The following is a 20,251-nucleotide window of genomic DNA, read 5'->3' as shown; positions in this document are numbered from 1 at the left end:
ATAATGAATGAAACAAATTTCAGTTGATTAATTGCATTATAATCTGTGAAGTTTATGAGGTTTAACATTGCTGAGATAAATAATATTGGTAAGGACAACCATATATTGATATGTATAATTTTAACAAATACTTTTATCTGAAAATGACATTAAGAAAGTTTCTATATATATAAAGATGGGCAACTTAAGTCGAAGCAAACTAGGCTTCATTGCTCCCTAGGGTTTGAGCCATTATTGGAATTATATTAAATAAATATATAAACATTAATAAATTTCAGTTGATTAATTGCATTATAATCTGTGAAGTTTATGACGTTTAACATTGCTGAGATAAATAATATTAATAGAGACAACCATATATTGATATGTATAATTTTAACAAATACTTTCATCTAAAAATGAAATTAAGAAAGTTTCTATATATATAAAGATGGGCAACTTAATTCGAAGCAAACTAGGCTTCCTCGCTCCCTAGGGTTTGAGCCAGTATTGGAATTATATTAAATAAATATATAAACATTAATAATGTTTCACTCTGAAGGGAGGCACTCCATATTGGGATCGGGCACAAAAAATATTTCCAGGTTGACTGCAATACAAAACCTAAAAAACACTGCACACTTACATTATAATGTGCTGCACAGTTAGTTAGTGTATTCATCTCCTTTCATCATGTCCTTAGCTAATTGTGGCACAACACTCCCCCACTAAAGTAGTTTATCTCTGTTTAATTGGGTCATAAATATTATTAAAAAAACAAACAAAAATGAAGCGGAGAGAACCGTAAAAGAAATATAATTCAAATCGAAGCTCACATGTGGTAGGCCAATTTAAGATTTGTAACTGTTAAACGTCCCATAATTAGGAGATTTAAGAGTGAGAAATGCAAACTGGAATGCAAAAATCTATATTTTGTTAAGTAGCTCACCCCTAATGTTCTCTTGAAGTGTTAAATGAATGTAAGAATAATAAACATACACTGTCAATGGCCATGTCGAGGGAAGTTGAGGAGAGAGAAATTAAAACTGAATAGGCTATAGTCTGGAAAACTTAATAGACATAATGGACCAGGAGGAGCTGTCTTGTTAGATTTCCTTTGCTTTCTCTCGAATACAAATACCTGTATATTATTCAAACATTGGTTAATTGGATTGGTATTTTTCTCAAACATGATCTTCATATTCAGTCTAAGTGTTTGCAGAAGATCATGCAGGAAGATCCTCATTTGCTGGAGGCAAATGTTAAATTTTTAGGGCATTTCACCTCTACGTGCATGCCTCCTAGGGAGGATTTTGTCAGGGTTTGTGAGGACCCAACTTTAAATCCTCTATTTGTTCTCTTGCAAGGAAGCAAGACTGTTTACTTTTCCCAGAAATCGCCCTTTTAGTTTGCTCTTCAGTAGAGGGTCGATTAAATAGTTGTCAACATGCCTCCTCTTTCTCACTGGTCCTTGTTTCTATAGAAGTTCAGGGGTAAAGGTCTTTGCTCCTCTTCAGCCCCCTCCATGACAGTACATGACTTTCTATGGCTGCTATTTGCTAACATATTTTGTCATAATGCAGGCTTGCCTCTAGCCTACAATTGTCTATCACTTCCTGCCACCAGTAATAAAGTAAGCAGAATACACCCTCTTCCAAACATTTTTTTCTCCTCATTAGGACCTTTTCAAGATTGGATATGATGATAATTCGCACTCCCACGTTGGACAATAAATCTGAAAGATTTCGTATCTTTGCCAATGGTATGCCTTCCTCTGGCTGGAAGGTTATAGCTCAAGAAATTGAAGTATTCAAAGGGCTCCTTATTGATGGAAAGTTTGATGCATTAATCCTTGAAATGCTTTTTAAAGTATGCATCAAAGAGGCATATGGAATTGCTAAAGAAGTGGCTCTAGAGGAGGATTCTATTGTTGAAGAGGTGGCTCAAATTGAATATGAAATTGCATTAAAGCAGGACTCTCCTTTTGAAGTTGCACTAATGGATGCTTCTGGTGAGGAAAGACAACAGGCTGATAGAACTCTGCTAAATAATAAACCCAAATCTAGATACTTGCAAAATGGGAATCCTCTCCCACTTTTCAGTCTCTCTGAGACATAATCAGTATTAGGAAAAGAGATCTTGCTAGAAATTTGTTTTCTAGATGTGCCTATGAGCAGCCCTCATTTTAAGACCTCTATTTTTGAAACTCCGTTAGTGTCGCATCTTATTTACTAGCCTATTTTGATTATTGAATTATTGTGAATTAATTTTTAAGCAAATGATTTGGAAAGATGACACTCCTTGAGTTGGAGAGAGAGTATCATTGAGGCTGTTGGAAGTACCCTGTCATGATGGGAATTGATAAAGGAATGCAAGGAGATACTAAATTTGGGGAAAGGAAAATCTTTCTAAGGGTTTTGGAAGAGAAGAAGATGATATGGAAATTCTTTCACACCATCAACTCTGGAATGATTGCCTAATTATAAGAAGAGGATTCATAATTAATGAGTGTGGGAAGCATTCTTCTAAGAATAGTAATGCCATTCATGTTCACTCTCAGACTGCAAGTGAAACACTTTCCCCTTCCCTTCTGTTTTGTTCTTTTTAAAAAAAAACCGTTTGGAGTTTTTTTTTTTCCAATCTTGTCTGGAATTGTGCTGCTTGAAGAATTGATTTAATCCAAATATCCAAATCCATGTTAAACCATCTCATAATGATTTAATATCAATGATACCACCTACAGGCCAACAATAGAAATGTTGATTATTTTAAAGGCCAAATTTGCTAAGCTTTAGACAACTCTGTGTTAGAGTTTGGGATAGTAAGCAATTGCTGAATACTTATTTCATTCATTTGAAATAAAGAAAATCTGCTGCTCCCATTATCTTTGATATGTTGCTAACTAGTTTCTAGTTTGCACTGCTATGCCAATTGGGTAAGATTTATTCAACACTAAGTAAAGTGCCAATTAATATTTTTGGACATTAATGATTAAAACAGCAGCTATGAAATGATTTGAATTACTTGCCTCGTTCCCACCAATGGCAATGGCATTTTTCACAGTCCTTACGTAGGGAGATTAAAGTTATCTTTTGTACCAGATTCTGGTCACATTGGCAGCATAATACAAATATTTCTATGAAATATTACAGAGCAAGTGTCAACGAATTTAAATTAATCTCTTATCATAATAAGTAGTCCTCTATTTCAGCTTGGTCAATTGAGTGGCCTTTGGTCCGGTCAAACATGTGCTTGCTGAATGCATTTGTTTGAAAGCTATACCAAATGAGAGAGCTTAATTTTTGTGTTGGGGCTAGTTTGTGCTACGTTTAAATGATTCTAAGGATGGATCATGCTTGAATACACCTATAATAATACAAGCTCATTGAATTGTTTTCATTTTCATAATACCACAATTCACTGGGCATTGCCAATTGATGAATAATTAAAGATTAAAATTATTTGTTGCTGTTTTGAAATCTGTACATTTATACATAACTGTAAGTTGCTATAGTCTTTCCTATATGTTTAATATTGTCCATTGACTTGGGCGTTGAATTCATAGGATAGAAATCTAGTATTAAAAAAGCATTTGTGCTCTTAAGTCTTTTATCAATTTTCTTTTGTGTTTATACGTATCTCAGTGGGAAGCTAAGGTAGCTTGGGTAAAAGCAAATTTGGAAGTTAGTTGGAAATCAAGTTTATATTCTATGGAAGGAATGTCTGTGGCTCTAATGGGAGTGTTGAGTCACTGCAATACTTTACTTTCCAGTTAAGTGGGTAATGGGCTCCTTAAATCCGGTGCATGTTTATATTGTTGAACTTGCCATAGCATAAAAATTAAAATTAAGGTTGCAGCTCATTAGTTTCAATAGTAAATTTCAATTTAAAGGCTCCTAAGAACAGGTAAACAACAGAGAGGAGGGTGAGAGATGTTAGAAGATCCTTAGAGTTATAGTGTGGCAAAGACATTTCCTCATTCTTGTGTTGGAAACATACGTTGATCCTTTTTGTACAAATCAGATAATTGTAAGTATACCTTAAAACTAAATTGGGGATAATTGTAAGTATGCCTTAAAACTAAATTGGGGGAGATGTGTTATTGTTTGTGAAGAAAGATTTAGGACTGATTTTCATACTCGCTGAAACAACTCTCCCTTGGACTATTTAATTGCTCACAAAGGGGTAAAACTATTCGACAAAGCACTGGACAACAAAATGAAAGAATGATATCAAATCATCTTTGATTTCCAAACTTTCTACATTAGTAGAGAGCCCAATCAAGACCTAGAAACATCCCTTTCTTAATTAGGGATGTTATTGAAATCTAGTGGTATAATAAAAGAGACTTAGATAATTCTTCGAGGAAATATTAGACTATGAAAAAAAATCTTTATGTTTTATTGGTTTAAGAATAGAGACTTATGCCCCTAATGTCGAAAATACATCTTCAAAACTAAAGATCATTAAAAAATTTTTTTTTTTTAATAAGAGCATATTTATGAAGATAATTATCAATATATTATAACACAGTCATGCAGTCAAACTGCTGTTTTGAGTAGCTAGTGAGCTGAGTTGCAGAGAAAAGCTAGTGAGATGAGTTGCAGAGAAAACTGCTCGTATGCATTTGAGATTCTTACCAAAAAAATATGGGTCTTGCTCTTCATTCCTTGCCCTTTCTGGAACATATTGAAGTTCTAAATTATGTTAAGGGATGAAAAAGTTATGATTGTTTGAATTCTGTCTTTTCTAGCGGCAATCTGCAAAGTTGAAGTCGATAGTAACATATGAATTTCAATCATATGAGTTGAAATAATATTGGTGATACATAAGTGAAAGGAAAATTAATAAATAGGTTTTAATCTTTTTATCTGTATGCTTCCATTTTTATTGGGAGCCTAGGCTAGACCAATTAATTGATGAGGACGGTGTAAGATCCTCTATATCATTCAATAATGAGTGGAGTTATGGAAGTGTGTTAATGTTATGGATTAGTTTCTTTAATGGGATAACCATTTGTTGATTGTTCATCTCTAGTGAAGTAAACAATAAATATTAACATTTTGAAATATTATTTAAGTTAATCATCATAAAATTGGGTGCCGACTATAAGCTTTACTTCTTATTTTGTTCACCTATCCTATTGAATGTCCAAATATTATAGTGAGACGATTGGGACATTTTATAAATATTGATTATCACTGATTCACACCATGAATTCATTTCTTAGGATGATTCGTATTCTGTACCACATAAATATGTTCTTTGGATGAGTGCATTAGGTATGTGTTGCATTTTCATGTAGGTATATTAGCTTTACAATGTTTCACATAGTGACCTAAATTCCATCACGCATGTTGCCACATACTGCTAGATCCTTTGTGATGGGTTAGGCTCCTTCTATGGATTAGCACAAGGAAGCTTGATGCTTCGTGGTAGGGTGGATATCACCTTAATGATGCTCTCTCTTTTTCTCTTTTTTGATTCAAGTTGCAAAGAAAGGAATTGGAAGAGGTTTGGTAATGTAAATTGTGATCTATTGTTTGAGAAAAGTAGATGACTCTTACTTATTTTTCTTACTTATCTTTTAATATTATAGTTTTGTATTTGTTATGGAAGAGATTGAGTGCTAAAACTATTCATTGTGGTTTCACAATGAGTAATGTATCGATGTTGTATAAGTGATTCGATTTTCACAAGTTATGTCAAATTTCATAAAAAAATTTGTGTTGGTGATAAATCTTGTGGAATTATTTTATATTTTTGTTTTAAAAAAAGTCAAATGTTTGATCCTCCTAGATTAGATTTACCTTATCTTCATGTTATTCACTAATTTTCATACTTTATTAATGAGAAATCGGATAGTTGTTACAATTAGTCCTCCCAAAACCACCTTCTATGAAGAAACCCTAAGGCAAAAAATGTAATAGGCTTCATTTTCTCAAGATCGAGGATGATATTCGAGCTGGTATCCAATCAACTCTAGATGATAAAATGTGTTATTAGGGAACATGTTCTCCATGCCACTAATGAAGATAATTTCATGGAACTTTAGGGGCTTAAATGTGCGTAACAAATGTCATCTTATCAAATTCACAACTTGAGTCTTGTGGGGCAAATTTGATTATCCTACATGAAACCAAATTATCCAAAGATGAGAAATTGTAGGCTTTTTCTTCATGGAAATAGTGGGGGTTTGTGGCCTCCCCTCTCTAGGTTCTTTGGGTTGACTAGCTATATATGGAATCCTAAACAATTGCAACTCCATAAAGTTGAAGCAAAAGTGAATTTCATCCATGTTATCGTCACCTTCTATAAGTATACCTTTCATATATATTTATGGATTAAAATCTTCGATAGGTAAACAAAAGCTTTGGAAATCCATATCACTAGTTCTTGCTTATTTCAGTAAGGAGCCTTTTATTTTTGGTGGTGACTTTAACGCAATTACTCATATTAAGGACAAAATAGTGGGCATAGTCCCTCCTTTAGTAGTTAAGTAGGACTTTAATGCTTTTGTCATAAATAATGCTCTGAAAGATTGTATTCCTATTAATGGAAATATAACCTAGACCAATAGAAGGAGGAAAAATTTCCATATAGCGGAGAGATTAGATAGGTTCTTCTCCAATCCAGTATGTTTATCGCAATTCAGCCTATGCACATCTCATATTTTGTCTCTCTTTGGTTCAAACCTCTTTGCCATCCAATTGGATCTATGTTTTAATTCCACATGTCTTAAGTGAGCTCCAAGTCTTCTTTAAAATTCTAGCATATGCAGCTTCGAGACCTTTAAAAATAATCATATTTTATTTCTTATTTCTTGTGGTGATGGTGTGTAGTCCAAAAAATCTTGCCAAAATCTATTGTTTGGTGTCGCCATAAATGATTAACATGTTTTAAATTTATAGGGATGGAGGTTTAATTATTATAGCTCATACACCTCTTCATTTTTAAAGGAAATTAATTGAAAGTTCTTTCTCCCTTTTCTTCAACAGTGTTGAGAAAGTGTCCCTTTTTTTCTAGCAACTATGATGTTTTAACTAAGGAAAAAAAAATTGCTTGTCAAGAGAGTTATTAGATTTTGGAACAACACAGTATTAAAAATATTTTTAAATCTAAAGTTGACTTGAGGAGAATCTTAAGGTAGTTAATGAGGAAATTATCAGTTTAATGACATTAATGAATCCTCCGATTCTCTTCAAAAGAACCTCCAATCTCGACTTGATGAAATTCTAAAGAGGGAAGATATTTTTTGGAGATAGAAATTTAGGGAGCTCTAGCTTAAAAGAAGAAGACAAGAATACTAAATTTTTTCATTCCTTAGCTAAAATGAGGAGGGCCAGTAACTGCATCTTCCAATTTAGTGCATCTTCCAATTTATTAACTCCTCAGGTTATACTTTGGCTAATATGGATAAGACTCAATTGGAAGCAATCCTTTTTTTCTCCAAACATTTTTTAGCCCCACTTGATAGCCAGCTTATTCACTTGTTACACGCCTTATTTCTAACTTTAGAATTATACTTTTGTGATTAGTTAATCAATTCTTTAATATTTTTTTTCTCATTTGTCTTGGGACCTCAAAATTTTGCCGGATTTTGAGAGCCCAAGTTCAAAAATTTGATTGTTACACCGAGATGTACCCTACAAAATCCTCCAGTTGTCCATTTTGAGAACTAATATTTTTTCACTTGTTGATCATTAGGCCAAATCAGTACTTTTCTATGATTGTCTGTATTTTTATGAGGACCTATGTCGGTTGGCATGACCCCATGAATCCATTTGATAAGTCTTCAAAGTTAATCTGCTACCCTAGTAGGATTTCGCCAAGACTTCACAATAGTCCCACTAAAAATGAATCCTTTAATCATATCAATATAACAAAAAAGGTTGACATTGAGGACTTGCACAAAGGCCAAGTCGTGCCAAAGAAGGGGTTTTCGGTGAGACACCTCCCATGTCTCACTGAAACAGTTGTGTGGGTGTGATAACATCAGTTTGCCAAAACCAAAAGTGGTCTTGCCAAAGCTTGATGTTACACCGAAAGCAGTGGATGCCAATTAAGAGAAAGGAGCCACACTTGATTGAATCGGGGCTTGTGTTGACCAATAAGAAGTCACCTCGTGGGTACTTGCTGAGACATGTACAAGGTGGGCCCAATGCCCCGTCTCTTAAGTGGAATAAACAATGATCACTCCAATGGGATAAATGGTTGTTATTAAACACAGGACTATGTGATTAAACGAAGATGCAAATAGAGCTCAACTCTGCAACGGCGCAACCTCGATGTGACATTTTTGAGTCTTGGCGACTATATGAATTAAGATGTAACATTCAAGTTTGATAAGATAATTCTAAAAGAGAGTCAAAGACCTTGCTCTTGCTGAAAAGCCATGACTAGAAGTGGGGACCATGGCTGACCTTGGTTGACCCATGTTGACATGTTGAGTAGTAGGCCGATGATTGGTCCATGTTAGCTTGCATGGCACATGGGCCCAACATTCAAATGCTCTTCGTCACGCACATGAAATAGTCACGCACATGAAATAGTCGTGGGGTAGGATGGAACAAAGAAATGTTGGTATTCCTCGCCACCTTGCAGACCATAAAAGAGCACAAGGAAAGACCAATAGGAAAAGAGAAGGTATGGGGACTGACCATGGAAGAGATAGGGTTTTAGAATGTTTAGGGAAATCAATTCTAGGGTATTTAAAGTGAAGAAAAGACAAAGAGAGTTGTTTCAAGCATAAACAGTATGTTAGGATAGAGAAAGATCGTAATCGACAGGGTAATAAAGCCTTAAAATCAGATATTTTGTAGATAAGATCAAACAGAAGAAAAGAGACACTTGTCAACTACAGAACAGATATTTTATAGATAAGATTTTCAGCAGGTTGAAGGAGCCAAGTGTCGACAAAGAATCAATTTTAGGGCTTCCTTCTTTTTCGATGTATTTTCTCTCTTCTATTCAATCTACGGGAGTCAGTTTTTAATCAGGGGAATATATAGCTTAAATCATGGGGAGTCAAGGGGCTTTGTTCTATATTTTGAATGAAAGTCATTCAAACTCTGAAAAATAGTCTCCTGTAGATTTAGTTTCTGGTTTTGATTTGCATTGTGAATGCCAAACTTTTGTAAATGAATTTTCTGAGTAATATCTCTATTCATGTTGTTTATGAAGAAGCACTGTGTCAAGGGGCTTTGTTCTATATTTTGAATGAATGTCATTCAAACTCTGAAAAATTTGTCTCCTGTGGATTTAGTTTCTGGTTTTGATTTGCATTGTGAATGCCAAAATTTTGTAAATGAATTTTCTGAGTAATATCTCTATTCATGTTGTTTATGAAGAAGCACTGTGTGTAAATTTTTTGTAGTTGTTTCCATGAGTTCTTTGAGTATTTCTTATAGGAAAAAGTATTAAGGATGCTCTTGTCTGTCATTTGAGGAATGCATGATTCACTTTCTTTATTTAAGGAATAAATTAAAAATGTTTTAAGTGGAGAATAGGAAATACATGATTGCTTATGGATTTCAAAGTAGAGATACAAGAATGATAGTTGTGGGTATGTCTTTGCAAGGTATAGACATAAGTATGGCCCTTGAATATGGATTCATGGTATTATGAGGAAATCTTTACATGAGTTTATAGTTGACTTTGTTGTCCAAAGTAGGCACTTGTCTAAGAAGTTGTTTGTTTTGAGGATTTGTTCACACCGTGAATCAAATCAGTTGATCAATTTTTACTTTCAGTTTTGTTTTAATGTTTTATTCATCTAAGAGATGAGACAATCAACAACCTTGCCAATTTAAGAGAATCTTATACATCTTGATCACATGCTAAAGGAATATATTTGCCTATTGTTGATTGAGAGATATATAAGTTATATTTGTGATAAGGGAATACCCCCTAAGTTTGGTAGGACTTTAAGTGTAGGGGAGATTAGTGTTTACACTCTCCAATTTATTGGCCAAGTCCAACCCAAAATTTCAGCATAAGAAATTGTCTTACGCTCTAGGATTTAGTGGATGTGTTGATTTGGGAGCTATACGAGGCAAAGGATAGTACAAATAATGCATATTTTATATTGTAAGAATGGTTCATCTAGAATTTAGCCCAATGGACAAGGCATTGATCATAATATTGTGTTTCTAACTATGGCAAGGAGAAAGTTTTATCAAATAAGTTTTATCTGTTATAACATCACAAAACCCTGAAAAATATTGTAAGATGCTATTGGAAGGGATACCCACCTAGGTTTTATAGAGCCTAAAGTGTAGAGAGAGTGACTAGCTCCTTATCTATAGTCATTAATTTATCAATTAGTCTACTGATCCAAGGCCTTGAAGGTTGAGATTGGCTTCTCATATAGGGATTCTCGAGTAATCAGTTGGAAGCACCAACAATTTGGATGAAAACTCTTAATGATTGGGTATTAATTCAGTAAGTTATTTTGGAAAATGATATTTCATTTTTAAACTTATTATGGTTAAGAATGGACTACCTATTTATTCATGTGACCAAGCGGATGTAGGATATGTGATACCCTCAAGAGGGAGGAAGAGTACCATCAAGGAGAGGGTCATAGATATTAGAAAAGAACATTTGCAATGAGTCCTGGGTCAAGCTACAAGGATGTACACTTTGAGCAACTCAGCCTTGGCAGAGTAATGTCCATATCACCCTATGGACATGTTCACCTATAGTTAGGTGTCACCCTTGTAGTTTCAAGTAATTGATTATCCTTGGTCTAATTTTAATCTCTTCATATGGAGGATATCTTCTCTCTCTCTCTCTCTCTCTCTCTCTCTCTCTCTCTCTCTCTCTCTCTCTCTCTCTCTCTTATTTGATTGTGGATACATACATACATACATACATATATGCATGTCTCTCTATTTTGGTGTGTTGTATTTGGGTTGTTGGTTCCCTGGGTGTTATCTATTGGTAGTATTTTGCTTTTGTATAGGGGGTTTCAAGTCCCCTCAAAACCTACCTTGTCATTTCCAATTCTTCTCATTTATATATACAACCTTTTGTGATTGAATTGATTTTTGAGCCCTTAAGAGATAACCTTAGGAAATTTTATTAAGAGTAGGGATCCTCCCTATGATCTTTATGTCATAGATGTTGCTCTTAGTGTATATAAGAAGAAAATTAAATATTTGAATTTTGAACCTATAATGATTGTAATATATGTTGTTGCTAACATATACAATAGATAAATTAAGATTCTAGCAATGACAATTACTCATGACCTTTAATAGTTAACTTCTGTAATCTATAATTCCTAAATTAGCATATTGTGATAGTTAAGTTGTGGCATTGTTGACATTAAAATTATGTTGGTAAACAGATTTGTCTCTCACAATTAATTTAACTTTTATACTCTTTAGCCCAAGAAATTAAAGACAAATTTCACCATATAGTTGGGAAAATCATCGTATTGATTAACCTCTAAATTAAGGTACAACTCCCTTTAGTAGATATTCAATCAACTCAAAATTACATATGACCAATATTATACTTTTCACCAGAAAGTACAAAAAGGTAATTGTATTCACCAGTGAATACCAAATGAACACAAGCATTGATTCATATATAATTCTTTGTGTAAAGCCGACAAAATTCACAAGTATGCTAAAACAAAATGAAAACCTTAAAAGATGAATCTCCCTCATATTTTATGCACATATAGAAATCTATGACAAATTCTTTCTTGAAATAGATTCTCTTAGAAATGAAATTTCAAACACCAAACACACAGATTTGAAGCCAAAGATAAACTGTCATTTGATTTTCATTCATAAATGATCATCAACTTCCAACACATACATAAAGTATTCAGCCAAAATTAAAGAGATAGTTTTTCAAAAACTTAGCGGACCCGCATAAATTCATTACAAAGCTTATAAATAGGCCCCCAGGCCAATAGTTCAATCAAAAGTAAAATTAACTCGAAATGAGTTAATCAGAAACCTTCCTAACTGCATAACTAAAAATAAAAAGAAAGCTAGACATGCTGGCATACAACTGCCAGCAGTGCTAGTCATGCAGTCGATTTTGTTTCAGTCGGATTGCTCGGATCAATGAACCAGTTTTTGTCGAGAGCGACATGGATGAAAAAATACATCCAGACCTCCCAATAAAAGGAGTGTGAATTTCCCCTAATTCTTCTCAACATTAATACCAAATCCCTGATTTTAGGAATCAAATTCTCTCGGGTTAATGGCCTTGGCAATCTTGAGCCGCCCTTTTGATACTTCAGAAGCCAATTTTGTGCGATAATGGTTCTGTAATACTGCTTCTTCTCAGAATAAATCCCATAAGACTTTCCAATGGTCTAATCCTCATAGGGTTCCCGATGTGGGATACCCATAGCTGCCATTACTATCTCTCTATCAATAGACAACAAAATTTCACCATTATATCTCCTAATGCACTTGTTAGCCTTGTTATAGTGATTCATGCTTTCTAAAACCAACTCAAGACAAGGGGCGACTGTGGGAAATGTCATCACTTCCAATAAACCACTTTGTGCAATATCTTTTAGCATAGAATGAACAGTTGGGTTCGTCACTCTTTTTAAGAAAACATCTAAATCTAATTGAACTAGAGCCGTATCAGCTAGCTCTGGTAAGGAACTCACAAGAGAAGAAGAGATTGCTAGTTTAGGTAAAGTCGGCCTCATGCTTAACCCATAATCTTTTCCAAATGAACATAGAAAAAATAGAAAATAGGTAAACCAGAAACAAGCAGCTAAACAATATACCCAGATCTTCTAAAAATTGTAGCAATTAGGAAGGTCATTGAACATACCGTCCTCTGTCATCTACAAAACCCCTGTTGCAGTCTATTTTTTTTTCACTCAAAAAACTTTCCTTAAAACTTATGTTTCACAAATGACAATCTCGACAAGACAACTGCTCAATTTAAAATAGCCAAGAAAATCTTACTCATGATTTCCATAAGTTATCATCATTACTCTTCAGTCATGTGGCATTACTCTAAAATGATCGCAAATGATCATGCATTTAATAACCAATCACTTCATATCTAAAAACACAGATTCCCACGCCATACTTGATATAAATGATAAATTTTAAATCATTAAGAAAGAATATTCCCTTTTCCTGCCGTTGTTAGCCATTCCTTAAAATCCACGCCGCTACCTTATGAAAACTCATACAATTTCCAAGAAATCAAACATTGAACTTTGAACCTTGAAGAACAACAACAACACAAAAATATATACATGACAAATATTGAACTTTGAACCTTGAACCTAAAAGGTTCAAGTTCAAGGTTCAACCAATGCTAAACACCGACAAACACTAAAAAAGACTTATAAAGCCATGTGGGGAAATAAACTTTAACATGACACCCATTGAACTGTGAACCTTGAACCCAAAAAGGTTCAAATTCAAGGTTCAAGTTTAGCATAATGAAACTTAAATAAAGAAGACTGCGAAGACTGAATTGCACAAAAAATTCAAGAAACACAACCCGACCAAAGGACCAGTTAGGGACATGAATCAATAAGGCGATATAAAAATGGAAATTTATATGTACCACCAACAGTGGTTCTGCATGGAGACTAAAACTGTAAAGTACCAAACAATGAATCCCAGAATCCCTGGTTTCACAAATGACTTAAAAGTAAGGCCTGACTCACACCAAAACTCACACACCTAAGCTAAACACAACAAAAAATATATGCACAAACCGGAGGGGACTCCGGCTTACAATTGATACAATTTTAAGTCTTGCTCATTATACGAAAGGGGTAGTTCAAAGCCATCCTGATAAGCAAGTTTAAAAGAATTGAGACCTTTCACCTCATGAATTACATAAGGTGCTTTACATAGTGACTTGAATTTGCCATGGGCACCTTTCGGCTCCCTTCTTTTATCTCATAATAACACTAGATCACCTTTCATGAACTTCCTGGGTCTTGCCTTTTGATCAAAAATCTTTTTCACCTTCGTCTGATTTTCTGTAATCCTGTCGACCAGATTTTCCCTTTCTTCCTCGATCTTAATTAAGTAGATAATTCTCTTCTCAAGAGAGCTTTGAAAGAATGTGTCTTCTGCTACAGTCTGCAATTTGGAAGCCACTAATTCTAGAGGAAGAGAGATTAGGGCACCAATTCCATATACCAACTCAAAAGGAGACATCCCTATAGCTCACTTAGGTGAGGGTCAATCTGCCCACAGTGCTTCATGCAACTTCTTATGCCAGTCTCTGAATTTTTTGCTAACCATCTTCCTCATGATTTTAATCAAGTTTTTGTTACTTGATTCTGCTTTGTCATTACCTTGTGGATAATAATCAGAAGCATGCACCAAAGAAATTCCATGATCATAGAAAAATAAAACTAATTCAGATGGAGAGAAATTTGATGCATTATCTGTGACTATTTTCTAAGGAACCCCAAACCTGACAAGAATATTGTCATTAAGGAACACACACACAATCTCTGAAGTGGTCTTTTTCACAGGGATAGCTTCTACCCACTTAGTGAAATAATTTGTTGTTGTTAATATGTGAGTGTGTCTTGTGTTGTAGGTTGGGTTCAAAGGACCAATGAAATACAATCTCCATTGTTTAAAGGGTTCCTCAATCACTACAGGTCTTAAAGACAAGGTAGCCAACTGGGGTTTACCTGTAAACAATTTGCACTTTTCATACTTCGCCACCTATGCATATGCATCTCTAAAAATTCCTGGCCAATAGTAACAATTCCTCAAGATTTTATATGCAGTCACCGTAGAAGAGAAATGATCACCACATGCCTGATCATGAAAAGTTTTCAGTAAAGCTTCTTGATGCGGCTTATCTACACACCTGAGAAAGGTGCCATCCAAACCCTTCTTGTACAGTATATCATCAAAGATAATGCACTTTGCGGCTTTCATCTTCAAATTTCATTTCTCCCTAGGAGAAAGATGATCTTGACAGTCTCCATAAGTGAGATAATAGGCAACATTGGTGAACCAGGAATCCTGATGACTAACAAATAAAGTTAAGGGTAGATTCTCCTCCTCTTCAAACTTGCTCTCCGCCATTAGTTTACAAAGGCCTTGTCCTTTGACCAGCTTAGTGGGCTTAATGTCTAAATTGAACTCTTGAATCTTAGAGACCCAAGATTCTCTATTATTGATACCAACATCCTGTTGGGTTAAAATAATTTTCACTACAGAGTTCAGAACAAAGACAGTTGCATGTGAATGAAGTATATAGTACCTGAATTGTTTTACGACTTTCACTATTGCATAAGCATGTTTTTCTATCTACAAGTACTTTAACTTATGCTTCTTCAGAGGTACACTCATGAACGAGATTGGGACTTCCTCATTACCTTCACCTTTCGGCACTAAAATTCTAGACATAGTATGCTCTGATGCATAGCAATTAATAATAAAATCCTTACTAAAATTCGGATTAACCAGAGTAGGTGCATGCGCAATTTCTTTTTTTATTTCTTCAAAAGCCCTTTTACCTTCCTCATTCCACTTAAAAACTACTTTCTCACTCATCATATTTACAATATATTTAATAGTCTCAGCAAAATCGGAAATAAAATGTCTTAGAAAATTCACCTGTCCAAAGAAGGACCTCACTCCATTTCTGATCCACCTTTACTCCCTCCTTTGAAACTATATGTCTGAGAAGTTTTCCTTCTGTGACGCCAAAAATAGAATTTTTAGGATTTAATGACACTCCATGCTCTCTGCATCTCATCAAAACTTTCCTCAAATCTTGTAGATGATGTTTTCTCTTCCTAGAGAACACAGTCAAATCATCTAAATATATTACAATGATCTTATCCCTCAAATGCCCAAAGGAAAGATCCATCACCCTCTAAAATGTTGCCCCTACATTAATCAATCCGAAAGGCATCCTATTATATGCAAATGTGCCCCAGGGAGTTATAAAGGTTGTCTTGTGTTGATCTTGCTTCGAGACACTGATTTGGTTATATCCAAAGAAGCCATCCAACATGGACATCATCTCTGATCCTGAAATAGTTTGTAAAATATGATCTATTGCTCGTAGAGGATAATTATCCTTCAAGCTTGCTAGGTTCAAGTTTTTGAAATCAACACAGATTCGCATTTCACCATTTTCTTCCGAACAGGGACAATATTAGCAATCCAGGTAGAATGATGTATAGGATAAATAATTCAGGCCTTCAACATCTTGTCTACCTCGTGAAAGATCACTTCTTCTACCTTTGTATTAAAGTTCCTCAACTTCTGGCAGAAAGGATTGACACTAGGTTTCAAAGGAATATCATGTTGGAACTTGCCATCTCTGAAATTCTTTAAATCATCATAGCACCATGCGAAAACATCTTTGAACTCAATCAACAGGCTGATGAACCTCCTCTTCTCCTCTTCAGAACAACATTTTCCCAAATTAACAAATTTAGGATCCTCCTCAGTACCAATGTTGATTCGCTCATGCCCACCAGAGTTTTGAATTATAGGAGTCTCTTTCTCTCCTTGCTTAACATACCCATCCTTTCTATCAAAAAGATGTTCAAGAGAAACCAAGCCCTTTGGGATTTTATTTCCTTTCAACTATAATACCCCATCATGCAGTTTCATTGGTGAATCGAGAGAAAACTCTTTACAACTTGCTTCTTATCCTTCATAAAACAAGGAAGTGAAAATCTCAACACCCCGTAAAAAATTCTGAATCTACTTATCATTTTCGAGCACCTGCCAAGATTCAAAATTATTAGGTATGCTCGGTCTATAAACCAATTCTACCCTGTAGGTATCAGTTGTGAAATCGGGATGAGGCACTAATAAAGCCGCATATACCGCCAAAGAATCAGCCTTCGAGTTAAACTCCCTTAGTACTGCTTCGACTGAGAAAGCATTGAATGCTTCAATCTCATCCCAAACATGGTTTCTGTAATGTCTCAGTCTCTCATTTTTAACAGTGAATAAACCTCTCACTTGCTTTACAATAAGTTTTGCATCACCTTTAACTTTCAACATTTTGATATGCAATTTCTTTGCTTCAACAAGACCTAATAATAGGGCTTCATATTCAGCCATATTATTAGTGTTTTGAAACTCCAATTTGAAAGCATAACGAATAACTTTACCTTCAAGAGGTATTAATACTACCCCAGCCCTTGAACCAGAAGATGAACGACTCGCATCAAATTCCATAGACCAGAGTTCAACAGACATACCTGACTCTACGGTCTTATCCACACCTTAAAAATTGGCTGATATCATATAATTTCCAGAGCCACAATCTTGATACAAAATTTGAGCTTTTAGGTCATCTAAAGGAAAGACTTTGTATTTGGCTTTTATTTCAGGATGTAGGACAACTCTCTATTTTCCAACTGTGATAATTGCTTGAGACCAATCCATTCTACTTTCCCCACCCATGTCTTTACAAAAGGTATGACTAAATAACATGCCATAACTGGCAGGGATGTCAGCCACTAGAATTGTCAACTTGATTCTCTTGTCAGGATGTCCTACTAAAGCCACTTGTGCATCCTTAATTTTCCCTAACAAAGGAACCTGCTTGGAATCCATGGAATAACATTTTCCAAAGGTTTTTCTTAAGGTTAAACCTAAAGCTGTTTCTACTACTGAGGGCATGACATTGTCTGATGCTCTAGAATCTATTATAAAATTACTCAATTTATGCCCATTGATAAACAATGACAAATAGAAAGGTTCAGGCTTATCTTCAAGACTAGGTTCAACCAATTCAGCTTGTTGAGGAACAATATTTGATGAAACTTGAGGGATTACTAAAGTAGGGCTGAGATTTTCCTGTGCTGAAGAATTACAAGTCATAGGCATTTGGGTTTCACTTGCTAAAGCATAAGTATCATTTCCCTTGACAAATTCAACTAGTCTATCTAACTCCTTAGGGTTCAACTTCAGATACTTGGCTGGAGTAATCTGAATACAGGATGATTTGGAAAATTCAATGATATCAAAAGAACTATTAGATGAATCAGAACCTAAAGAAGCAACTTCTTGGACAACTTTTGAAACACTTCCAGGATGAGTCAGAATTTCCTTACCCTTTGCAGTGCTATGGACTTGTGTTACAACATCTTGAGGTTTCAAGTTTTGTTGAGTTCTAGTAAGAATTACATATGAGGAATCCTCCAAAGTCACCAACATGTTTCCTCCCCTTTCTAAGTCAGAGACATATTCCATATAATGAATTTCAGAGTCGCCAGGCATACTTTGGAAACCTCCTTCATTAGCTTCTAAGATTCTTTCTCCTTTATAGATCATTTGAGAAAAATGAACCATCTCTGGATATGAAGAACCATCATGTTCATTAGTTAAATGAAACACACATGTGTTTGTCTTAGGAGGTGGCGCTTCAATAGTAAGTCTTTGTTGCGCAGGAGGTAATTGTAATTGTCTTCCTCCATTTCCTCCTTGTTGATTGGGATATTTTCTAGGAATGTCCTGGTATGGTTGAGAATATGAAGTACTTGCTTTAGAAGTCTATCTTTTTAGGGCAATTACATCATTCATTAACTATTGAATCACAGGGTTAGATGAAGTAGAGGCACTTGTAACTTGAGAAGCAACAGTTTGCACTTCTCTTTTCCACTTGCCTGCCATGATTAAATTATCTTCTAGACTCACAGCTAAAGCTTTCATAGCATCAAGGGTTCATAACTGCTTGCACCTCATAAAGAAACTTATTTTTGTAGGCATGGAGTTCATGAAGAAACATTTCATGTTTTCATTAGAGGGTTTTTGTGTTGTTGGAATCTTATGAAAAAGTTAATCAAAATGGGCAACAAAGTCCCTCATAGGCTCTGTTATTTCTTTCTTTAATTGAGCCAACTGAGCAATGAGAAAATGCTCATCCTCAGCCAATTTGAATCTTGCCTCAAAACTATCTGCTAAAACCTGCCAATTTGTAATAACTCCAGCAGACAGATGGTAGAACCAATCAACGGCAATGTCAGTAAAAGTTTGAACAAATAACCTCACTACCACATCTTCATGTTGTACTGCCAACACTCCACATGTAACTTTAAAAGCATTTAACTATTCAGTGGTGGTTACTTTTCCATCACCACTGAACTTAGGCAGATGATCTTTTGCTCCCTTAGGAAGGTTATGCATTACCCCCAAAGCTAAAGGTTCGATAGCAGCACCCCAAGGATTGTTTGCCATTGCTCCTGTAGTATTCAAAAGGGTAAGGTTTATAACAATTAGAGGTACAACAACGTGTAAAGTTAAGGCTTGACAAATAGGTGAAGCAGTTGCTCTTGGTAGAGATACGGGTCTACTTCTAGCCCTTCTAGGTGTAGCTTGAGAAACAAAACCGAGGTCTAAGAGTTCCTGGAAGGTGTGATCAACAATTCCCTCCCTTCATTGTGACCGGGTATAAGGCTTAGACTCTAGTGTGACAAGCAATCAGGGTAACAAGTGTCTGCGATTTTGTGGTTAATTATCAAGGATTCTAATAAAGAAGACTCTAGAAACAATCACCCTCTCAAAAACTAACATAAGATGATCTACTTGCCTTTCTACTTCGTTGAGGAATGCACTTATTCTATCATATTTAGCTCGACTTCTTCTATGTCTCCAAGCTAAAGTGTCCAACTCAGAGATAAGGTTACTTTTCTCCTCTTGCACGCAATTTAGATTTGGTTGTAAATAGGTAAGAACCCTTTGTGAGGCAACACCATTTACAAAGAACAAAGCATCACCATAAAGACGACTATTTTTAAAACCAATTATCTCATTTGATCCCCAGTAGAGTCGCCAAAAAAATCTGTTGGTAAACAGATTTGTCTCTCACAAATAATTTAACTTTTATACTCCTTAGCCCAAGAAATGAAAGAAAACTTTCACCATACAGTTGCGAAAATCATCGTATTGATTAACCTTTGAATTAAGGTACAACTCCTTTTAATAGATATTCAATCAGCTCAAAATTACATATGACCAATATTATACTTTTCACCAGAAAGTGCAAAAAGGTAATTGTATTCACCAGTGAATACCAAATGAACACAAGCATTGATTCATATATAATTCTTTGTGTAAAGCCGACAAAATTCACAAGTATGCTAAAACAAAATGAAAACCTTAAAAGATGAATCTCCCTGATATTTTATGCACATATAGAAATCTATGACAAATTCTTTCTTGAAATAGATTCTCATAGAAATGAAATTTCAAACACCAAACACACAGATTTGAAGCCAAAGATAAACTGTCATTTGATTTTCATTCATAAATGAACATCA

The 20,251-nt window shown here is 35.0% G+C and overlaps 1 protein-coding gene across 1 annotated transcript; it reads right to left on the bottom strand.

The window, feature by feature from the left end:
• Nucleotides 1–16,682: 16,682 nt before the first annotated feature.
• Nucleotides 16,683–17,186, bottom strand: LOC131858121 (uncharacterized). Its single transcript, XM_059211122.1, has one exon. The coding sequence runs from the start codon at nucleotides 17,184–17,186 to the stop codon at nucleotides 16,683–16,685; it is 504 nt and encodes a 167-aa protein (XP_059067105.1).
• Nucleotides 17,187–20,251: the final 3,065 nt, after the last annotated feature.

The sequence above is a fragment of the Cryptomeria japonica genome, chromosome 1 (assembly GCF_030272615.1).
Source record: "Cryptomeria japonica chromosome 1, Sugi_1.0, whole genome shotgun sequence".
NCBI lineage: Eukaryota > Viridiplantae > Streptophyta > Pinopsida > Cupressales > Cupressaceae > Cryptomeria > Cryptomeria japonica.
The sequence above is the reverse complement of the archived record's forward strand: the minus strand, read 5'-3'. Positions and strand labels throughout refer to the sequence as shown.

What these genes read in the sequence shown, in the direction of transcription:
- LOC131858121 (XM_059211122.1), bottom strand. Translation starts at nt 17,186, where the DNA reads ATGTCTGTTGAACTCTGGTCTATGGAATTTGATGCGAGTCGTTCATCT.